The following is a 9,649-nucleotide window of genomic DNA, read 5'->3' as shown; positions in this document are numbered from 1 at the left end:
AATACATTTACATGTACAAGGATTCGAGTTTTACGTGGTGGGGGGGGTGTCATGTGAGGAGCTCACGGATTCGTAGGTGACAGGGAAATTGGAGCAGCAATAAAGTGAAATAAATAGACAGGATTTCCATACGCACACCCTCACTACAACGAATGTGCATGCGAGGCACAAAACAATGGCAAACTGCCCCATGCAGCGCCTCACTTGGATGTGTCTGCAGTCTTGGAAGCTTGACTACCCTACGTTCTCCTACAAATGGACCTTGAGCTTGTTTGGAGGTTCTAGCAGGGGAGCGCAGCTACCGTATACCCTTGACCGATGAACGGTACCGTCTCTATCGGGGAGGTCGTCCTCTTCGACCGAGCGCGCAGCTTCGGGAGGGACGCACATGGAGCGTTGAGGGAGGAAGGGGACACCCGCCTAGCCAGCCAGATCAGCCGAATCAACCCTGGCGATCAATGGGGTGACAGATGTCGCAGCCAGATCGCCCTCACATCCAGACGACTTACTCTCGCAAGCAGCTATTTATACCTCAGTATTGCCAGCGCTCTTGTGCCATGGTGACAGTTTCTGCTGGGAACCAGCGGCACAGCGCATGAAATCAGCACTCTGCAGCGACCAAGCCCTCCGGGAGAAACCGGTTCTTAACTCAGTTTAAGAATTTTAGCGAAATTCTTCGTGGTGAGACAGCTTTCCAGAAGGCTTTGCGAAATACGCAGATTTGCGGCTTCCCATTGGCGGTTGCTCCTCCCGTCACCGCCCCGTGGCCTGCGCTGGGCCCGGCGGCGCTGCTCTGCCTTGGCTCGTCGTGCTCTCGCTCGGCATCACCGCTTAACCCTCCGTGTGTGTGAGTAATGTGGGCCCCTGGCATTTCTCTCTTCCCGTTTCCCCCGCCGAGCAGTGCCCGTGGCTCGGTCACGGGTTCCCCGTGTCACAGCCCGTGCCGCTCGTGTGTGCCGGGAGCTTGTCCCCGGGAGGGCAGGGAGCTGATGGCCCCGGGGCTGCTGCCCGGCACACGCCGAGCACGGGACGTGCCCCGGGGTTGGTGTTGCAGAGTGGAAACGCTGTTCCAGTGGTTCCTGCTGAATGCAGGCAGGGAATATCGGGCCCCAGAGTCCTGGATTTGCGGGACGTGCGAAGCAGAGCTGGTCCCCCGGACCTCTTCACCGATGTTCTGATGGTCCCTCTTAGGAAGACGCGTGGGAGCGATTGCTTCTTGCACTGATATTTAGGTTCCCTCATTCCCCCTGTTAGCCCAGATGGCTTCATAAATCACAGCCAGGGAGCAAATTTTTCACAAAGTCCCGTTTCCTGTTGAGATGTCAGGCTGAGAGGAATCGACAGCAGTCTACCAGCAATTGCAGCTCCTGGCTTCAAATTGCCATTTAACCTCTTTCTGATGAAGGGCAGAGAAAGGAGAAGCTCTTTGCCAATCACCAGGGTGCTCTTTCCATCAGATATTAGTTCACAGGTTGGACTTTCTTCCAGTATGGCATAACAGGCTCAGTCCTAGGAGTCTAGAATGCTACAGCTCATTTCAAAGCTTGTTGATCCCCCGGCATTTACAAAGCAAGCACCTACCATGCCTTTACCTTCCTTTTGCCTCTGCTGCATTGAGGTGCGTTGAGCATCAGTGATTTGCTTATGTCCTGTGACCTGCCTGCTGGCCTGCTAAGAGCAGGCAGTGGCACTGAGGAAAAGTGACTCTTCTGTTTGCTTAGCTTTCTGAACTACAAGTTAAAAATCACGTTTGGCTTTTCTCTTCTTTCTCTGTGAATGTAGCTATATTACAAGTAGCTCCTGTTCCATTCTGTTCTTTTTGTGTGTATTTCACAGTGATACTTTTCTTCAGTCTTTTGGTGTGTTTCCTATTCACTGCTATATTTATCCGCGGTAGAGATACTACTTGGCAGTGTTTTAGTTCCCTGTGACTTTGCTAAGAGCAGTCGGAGGCCCCTGAGCAGGCAGGGGCAGAATAGCCTGGCTTGTTTGAATTCCCATGGCCCGATGCATCTCATGTTTTGTGTTCTCTTTTCATGCCTGTTGGCTAGCAAGCACATCACTTTGTGCATGCTCAAGGTCTTTTTTCCCTCTGCTTATGAAGGAGCTCTTGGAACATTGGAAACTGGAGGTTATTGTTCACATGCCAAGAGCCTCTTTTCCAGAATAACTCAAATTGTGGATTGAATTGACCGTAAATCACCTTACAGAGGGAAAACAGCTCTCAGTTGCAGCAAGGACTTGCTGTTAGGGAGTTCTGCATGTGAAATGCCTGTATGACTAAATTTGATTGCTCTCTTGGCTTATGGTTCTACAGTGGAATCCAGTTCCTGCTGAGGCCTAAACACTAGTCTATTCAAAAAATAACAATTAATAGCCTCATTTATGAGGTCATTAAAGAACTAAAATGATACTTGCAAAGCAGCATTTGATCATCTGAAAAGTCTACAAAGTTTTGCATAGCAACAGGGTTATTAATAGAAAGAAATGTGGCCTGTAGAAGGATAAGTAGTGCAACACTCTGGAGCACTGTATTTTAATCTGGATTATTACAGAAGAAACAGACCATTCTTCTAAAGTTCCTACTGATGCTGGATCACATTGCGATACTTTTAAAGTTTCTACTGATTGCTGGATCACCACAGCTAGAAAAAAAATAAAAGTGAGAAGCTTAAAAGTACATTCCCATGCTTCACCTAAATGTGTAGAATTAATGTTTAGATACTTTTGGCATTCCTTGATACAAGGTCTGCTGGTTTTGGAAACTCGGTTTACTGCCTCTTCTCTTTGACCAAGGCTTGACTTTCAGTGGTGAGTAACTGCAGTGCTAAAACTTGTATTTTCTAAAAGTTTTAAGGATTTTCTGCATGGTGTTTTTAATTTTTTTTTTCTGTTATCTCCTACTTAGCAACTTGATGCTTACTTTCCCTGAATTTCAGGGGGATGAAAAGTCTATGAAATAGTTTGACTTGGCTGTGCAGCAATAGAACTGAATCAGTTTAGACTGAAACTTTGCTAAAATATTTTGTCAGAAATTAACTTAAATTTTTGTTTTGTGAGTAACCTGTGAACCATTACAGGTCCCATCAGATTTTTGTATAATTATTAACTTACTATCTCTTATAACTCTTCTAGGTAACAGAAAGTTTGAAGACATGTCTGCAAAACCAAAACTTTACTACTTTGATGGAAGAGGCAAGATGGAATCAATTCGTTGGTTGTTGGCTGCAGCTGGGGTCGAGGTTTGTTTTAAGAGTTTTTACCTTCTAGCTACACATTGGTAAGCTTGTCTTTGAGGCAGATCACATGTTATTAGTCAAAAAAGAGAAGGCATCCCAAGATGAACACTAAATGAATGTTGGCTATTCAGTGTAATTAAATACTTTTACTTCAGGCATACAAAAGCATGGCTTCGAGTTACATGTTTTCTGAGCAGTGACACTGTAAGCAGTGACACTTGCTTAATACAAGAATGTGTAATCATTAATTAAGCACTTGATTACTGACCCAGAGCTGCTGAGATGATAGATGTGTTCCTCACATAGGTGTTATCTGTGCCCAGTAAACAGCAATTTACTTTATCTAGTCTTTCAGTTTTCAGTTGAATGCTCACAAAGAGATTTTTGTTTTATTTTTCACTCCACTGGCTGCATCCTCCATAATAAGCTGTAACACAAAATTTGTTGTCTTGCATCATTTTGATGAAACTTTGCACGGTGAAGCGAGCAAAACTGACCCACATGTGTAGGGAAATTAGAAATCTCTGTGCAGGAGGAAAAATACTTTGATAAAACAGAGAAGAAACATACCACTTTAATTTTTTTCTGATTGTATGTAATTTACTTATTCATTTGCTGTCCATTTTGGTGGTAAGCTGGTAGTACAGTTTGAGGACACAAAGGACTAGTATTTGCTTTGAGTGTCCTCTTTTACACAATAAGCTGTTAGAGTACATGCAGTTATTTGTTTATGGAGTCAAGGAATACAAGTCTTTTTTACCAGTCTTTTTTTGAAGGCCTTGCAGAAGACAGAACTGTCTGCTTCCTTCCATCATTTGTTCCTATGTTTTAAATCCCTCTCTTTTTATTTTTTAAAGTTTAAAAAAAGGCTGTCCATGAGTATACCAATTACTACTTATTTTCCTTGGAATATTCTTTTCTCAGCTTCTCATCAGCAGAAACCTGGGTTCTGAATTTTATATTGTGATCACACTTGCTATGGTTGAACATTGGCAATATGTTAATATGCCTAATCTTCTGGGGTTTCCCTTGTATAGCAGGTCTTAATTACTAACATGAGCTGCACGGATGTTATGAGAGAGGCTGACTGAGCAAGGCATTTAGGGATTGGGAACATAAACTCTTTTCTAGTCTCCAGGTTCTGCACTGATCACAACATGTATGGTACATGCAAACACATATGTGTAGATGTCTAACTTTGCTGTCTTAATCTTGAACTCAGTTTCTCCATAACACTGACTGGACTGGCCATCCTCAACCGTATTGAATGCAACTACATCCATCTGATCACCAGCAGTTCTGTATCTTTCTGTTTCTCATCTTGTGAATAATTAATCTTCAGGTGTCTGAAACATGCATCTGTACTAAACTTCCTGCAGGGCTTGCTACTTGTACTTTATTTTGTAAATGCTTTGTTTTAACTTCCAAATAATTTGTTCCTGTGTAGCTCTCAAATCAAAATATCGCACAGCAGATTTCCTGCACATTCCAGAAAGCCTCTTAAGGACAGCCTAGACTGCAGTGTTGATTGTTTCACATTACACTGCCTGTTTGATACTAAACAAACCATCCTCACGCAAGTTTTTATTACCTGTTCTTCTGGTAGGGTTGCCCTTAGCAGCACTTATCAAGTGTGAGAGCCCAGGAGATATTGCCAGCCCTTCTGTCCTTGGTGTATTCTCCCTTATAGCCATCTGTGAAATGGAATGAACTGTGATGTATATTCTTTTCCTTTTATGGTGCTTTAAAAGTTTATCTCTTCTAGAAATGTGAAAAAGATTTTTACTTCCTCTTCTTCCTCACTGTCTTATGTCAGTTTGAAGAAGGGTATTTGGAAACCCGAGACCAGTATGAGAAGCTCCTGCAAGGTAAGTCCATGTGAAACCCCAAGAAAAGTGTAAGCAGACTTGGAAAAGATGTGTGAAGTCTTTGAAGACTCTGTGTCTTCCACACAGAAAAGTAAAGCTGAGAGCTGTGAACTGCTGCAGAGGCTGTTTTTGTCCACACGTGGACAGATGAAATTGCAAACTGACTATCTTTGTGGAGGGTTTGCCAAGCCTCTGAATTCTTCTGTTCTCCATTTGTCTACAATCTCACCTGGTCCCACAAACTTTACCATGGGCTTCAGTAACCAGAAAATATGTATCCCAGAATTTCATTTTACATCCTGATGTAGCTTAAAGATTGGTCATTAGAGAGAAATCTGTGAATCTAATGTTTCCTTCAAAGAGTGTTTGAATAATGAAGCAGATTTTGTTTTACATTGTTTAGAACTAGACACTTTACTCAGTTGAGATGTTTAGTGTTTGTCTCCACTGCATTTCAATTTCATTTTAAAAGCTGCTGTACACAGTCCTGACTGCAACTTCAGTGAATTTTTTTAAGGAAGGATGGTAACTCACAACAAGTTTGTTTTTCAGTTTACTTTATCTGCACCACTGTAATTTATTCTGTTCATGGAAGAACTCCAGTTCAATACAATGACTACCCACAGCAAGCTCACCATAAAAGCAATGTTCCTGTGAAGACAGCAAGAAACCTGATGTGGAGTTACTAGACTGGTCGAATAATGTGTGTCTTTCCTTCTAGGTGGATCTCTGCTGTTTCAGCAGGTGCCCATGGTGGAGATCGATGGGATGAGGATGGTGCAGACCAGAGCCATCCTCAGCTATATTGCAGCAAAGTACAACCTCTATGGGAAGGACTTGAAGGAAAGAGCCTTGTATGTAACAGTATTACTCTTCTTGAATTTAGTACTAGCTCACATGCATGTAGAATTAATGGCATAGTTGGACACACACTTGTACACAATCACCTGTGGGCTCAATGATACACATCTTGCAGTGACCTTGAGAGGCCACAGTTAGATGAAACCCAACTGATTTGTTCTAACTCAGTTAATTTTCACAAAAAAATATTTGAGTCATGGATTTATTATGCCTTACTGAAAGATTAATACAGACTGACAGGTATTCGAGATGTAACTGGCATGTAGATGCTGAACTAGTTTTGTAACCAGAAACCTCTGGAAAGAAGTGGTTAGTTTCTAACTTTTGGCTGCAAAATAAGAGCTGTCATTGACATTATCTGTGGTTGCATGATGTCCTGTAAAAATGGCACTGTAAAAATTGTGTGGTTTAGATCTTTGGGAGCTGGGGAAAGAACAGCTAAAAGCTGTTGAAAAACTATTGGTTTAATGTGAAATAACATCCATGTGAAATTACATCTTGATGTTGTGTCTGTGAAGGAAAAAAAGTATGATTGAGCTGTCTCGGTATGTAGCATTTTAAATGTCCATCTACAGTACAAAACCTGCTCTCATAGCTCTGGAACAGGGACAATCCAAAGAAGTGCTGTAGTGATAATTTAGCTGGATGAAGAACCTGGTATGCCTTAGACTTCCAACTCCATTATTTATCTATTTAGCTCTACTTGGACTTTGGATGAAATTCTGAAGGTGGGATACATCCAGACAATTAAGTCAGTTGGTAATGACTCCTTGTGGTGCTGAGTGTTTCTTTGGTGATTGTGAAGTCATTTGTAACACCAAAGTTACACACTTAACTTCTGTGCAATCCTGTTTAATTGTTGAACAACAAAGGAAGTAAAGAGCCAAAACCACTGCAAATACAAATAAGACTGCCAGTGTGACATGTTTTTTAATTGCAGAAATTATTTCCATGAGGAGGTGTGTTTGAGATTGCTTTAAAAAGCATTTTTCAGATCACACTGCAGCCTGAAAAGGAGCAGGGTGGGGGAAGACACCAGGACAGGGGGATGGGAAATTCAGTGTTTACTATCCTCAAACAAATCTAAGGTAATTCTGCTTGTGAAACCTTCTATTTAAGGTTTTTGTTTGCTTTGGTTTTTAGGATTGATATGTATGTTGGAGGAACTGATGACCTTATGGACTTCATGATAATGTTCCCTTTCTTAGCAGCAGAGGATAAAGAGAAACAACATGCTGTTATAGTTCAAAAGGCAACAAGCAGGTACTTCCCTGTGTATGAAAAGGTATGGAGGAGGATCATTTTTTTCCCTGATTCTGGAGGGATAACAATGGGCACACTGGGTATTTTACCACAACCAGAAGCAGAAGTGTCAGTGCAGGACTTTACACCAGGACATCTATACTGTCTGTTGGCTGGAGGTGGGGTCAGAGGAGTATCAGATATGTTGGGGTGGGTTGGGTCAACCCAAAGGACTTTCAATGTATTTTCTTCCCCGTGTCCAGGTGAGAAAGGGAGTGATAGAGCAGCTTTGATGGGCTTCTGGTGCCCAGCCAGGGTCAACCCACCATAGTAATTTGTATTGCAAAAGCAGTGTTAATTGTCTTCTTTGTTTAACATTTCGAATATATCTCATTGGGTTTTTTTAAAAACAACAATACATTGCTATAACTGCTGACTTCTAGCCATACTGGAATCTTGGTGTTTTTCTAACTGGTAATTTGAGAGACAGGACCCAAGAGGTACTCTCAATGGAAATTAATATGCGTGGACAAGATGATCTAGCAGGAATAGCTCCCTCCTCTCACTTCTAAAGACTAAAGACAGTTTTTCACTTTGTGAGATCTCCTGTTGGTGGTTGCCAGGGTGCATTCTGCCCTGTAGTCCATTTGTTGCATCTTAACCCTAATGCTTTAGCCTGATCACCTCTCTTTTATACTCCCTATTTTCCCACTGAAATTGTAAAAACATATAGAAAAATTCCAGCTAAATTCGACTTGAAAGGTGTGAACACCAAGAAGGTATCTGACCCTATAGTCTAGTACACAGGGTTACCTAGAGCTATAGTAAGAAAGATCAGTAAGAAAGAACCCTGGGATTCTAGATTTCTCTGTAAAATGATCAGTGACTGATGGCACATCCCCCGTTCCCTGTTAGCTGCATGGGAGAGAAGGGTGAAAAGGAGACAGTAGTATTGTAAAAGAAGGTGTGCCTGTGCATTTTGAAAACATGAACCTCAACTGGCTATCCACACCTGAGTGTTTTCATCTATGACATTTCTAGGTTTTGAAAGACCATGGGCAGGACTTCCTTGTTGGCAACAATTTTAGCTGGGCAGATGTTCATCTTCTTGAAGCCATTTTAATGGTAGAAGAGAATAAGTCAGATGTGCTCTCAGGCTTTCCTCAGTTACAGGTACCTTGCACTAACAAGATTCTCATATGGCTGTAAATGTGATGAATAATATTCAAAGTCTGTTAATGTGTAAATTATTCCACAAAACATTTGTTACTTTTTCATTTACTTTTTCATTTTCCTGCTTTGGAAAGAGCCTTGTAAGATGTTTCATCTAGAGAAACTTATTTTCTAGAATAACTGCTGTACATATCTAAAGAAACACACCCTCACTTTTTTGACTCTTACCAGTTTTGTGATACCATTAAGGGGAAGACATTTTCTGAATCACAAGAACTGATCTGAATAATGTACATATTAGAAACCACAGATAACTGTTAATACTTCATCCCATATCAATACAAGACAGAAGGCTCATTTGTTGCTGTGGAAAATAAAAGGGTTGAAGTGAGTGGGCGTAAAATTCACCTACAGCTAAAATCATATTTCCTGTCTTGTCTCCACATACAGCTTGTTAAAGAATGTTACACAAATCAGTAAAATAGGTTTTTTTCTTGTGTTACTTTCTGTTCTTTAAATACCATGTTTGGTATTTAAAAATACTGTTTGTCTTTTAGGCATTTAAGGAAAGAATAAGCAGCATCCCTGCAATCAAGAAATTTCTTGAGCCAGGAAGCCAGAGGAAACCTGTTCCTGATGATAAATATGTAGAGACTGTCAGGAGAGTTCTCCGCATGTATTATGATGTAAAAGCAAATTAATTTGGCTGGCTGCAGGCTGTAAGAGAACTGCCAGATTGCCCATGTCCAGTTACACCACAAAGGAAGGCAAAGGGGTATTCAAGAGGTGTTTCAATGGGCAGGAGGTCATGCTCTCACACAAAATACAGTAGGCAGGTATTTTTTACAACACTTCAACACTAGCCTATTTTCTCCTTCATTCATCTCGAGATTTTTTTCTGGTAATTTTAAGCAAGTGAAATGGCAGCAAGCAGACTGCCTTCCTAGAGACTTTATAGAACAGCAGAAAAGAGAAATGTTGAGTTGTTGACTGATAGCTTCAGTATGTTATGCTATTTCTGAGGACTTTTTTCTAGATGCAGGTCAGAATTTTATCTGGGAATTGCATCCAATGTAGGCCTTTATTCTTCTTTAATATCACTGTTTGAAAATTAAACAAGTAATTTTTAAAGGAAGTAGGAGTGAGGTCGTTCTCTTGCCACTTCTTCTGGACATCAGTGACTTGTCTAAATGTTAACACTATGCCTTTATAACTAAGCTGCACTTCTGTTATTGAATTAGGAAATAAAATGACTGCCAAATGATG

At 41.3% G+C, this 9,649-nt stretch overlaps 1 protein-coding gene across 2 annotated transcripts; it reads left to right on the top strand.

The window, feature by feature from the left end:
* Positions 1-91: 91 nt before the first annotated feature.
* Positions 92-9,649, top strand: LOC134041657 (glutathione S-transferase 3-like). Of its 2 annotated transcripts, none has more exons than XM_062488540.1 (7): positions 92-99; positions 3,128-3,242; positions 5,056-5,107; positions 5,829-5,961; positions 7,112-7,253; positions 8,252-8,383; positions 8,941-9,649. In XM_062488540.1, the coding sequence occupies exons 2-7, from the start codon at positions 3,156-3,158 to the stop codon at positions 9,082-9,084; spliced, it is 690 nt and encodes a 229-aa protein (XP_062344524.1). In that variant the 5' UTR covers positions 92-99; positions 3,128-3,155; the 3' UTR covers positions 9,085-9,649. The 2 variants fall into 2 exon arrangements, with proteins under 2 accessions (XP_062344524.1, XP_062344523.1); XM_062488539.1 differs by lacking the exon at positions 92-99 and adding an exon at positions 781-847 and having other exon boundaries at positions 3,136-3,242.

Source organism: Cinclus cinclus, chromosome 3 (assembly GCF_963662255.1).
Source record: "Cinclus cinclus chromosome 3, bCinCin1.1, whole genome shotgun sequence".
In the NCBI taxonomy this organism is placed as follows: domain Eukaryota; kingdom Metazoa; phylum Chordata; class Aves; order Passeriformes; family Cinclidae; genus Cinclus; species Cinclus cinclus.
The sequence above is the reverse complement of the archived record's forward strand: the minus strand, read 5'-3'. Positions and strand labels throughout refer to the sequence as shown.

What these genes read in the sequence shown, in the direction of transcription:
- LOC134041657 (XM_062488540.1), top strand. Translation starts at nt 3,156, where the DNA reads ATGTCTGCAAAACCAAAACTTTACTACTTTGATGGAAGAGGCAAGATG. An exon ending in TGGCTGCAGCTGGGGTCGAG is followed by an intron (nt 3,243 to 5,055) that starts GTTTGTTTTAAG and finishes GTCTTATGTCAG; the next exon opens with TTTGAAGAAGGGTATTTGGA. An exon ending in ACTTCCCTGTGTATGAAAAG is followed by an intron (nt 7,254 to 8,251) that starts GTATGGAGGAGG and finishes TGACATTTCTAG; the next exon opens with GTTTTGAAAGACCATGGGCA.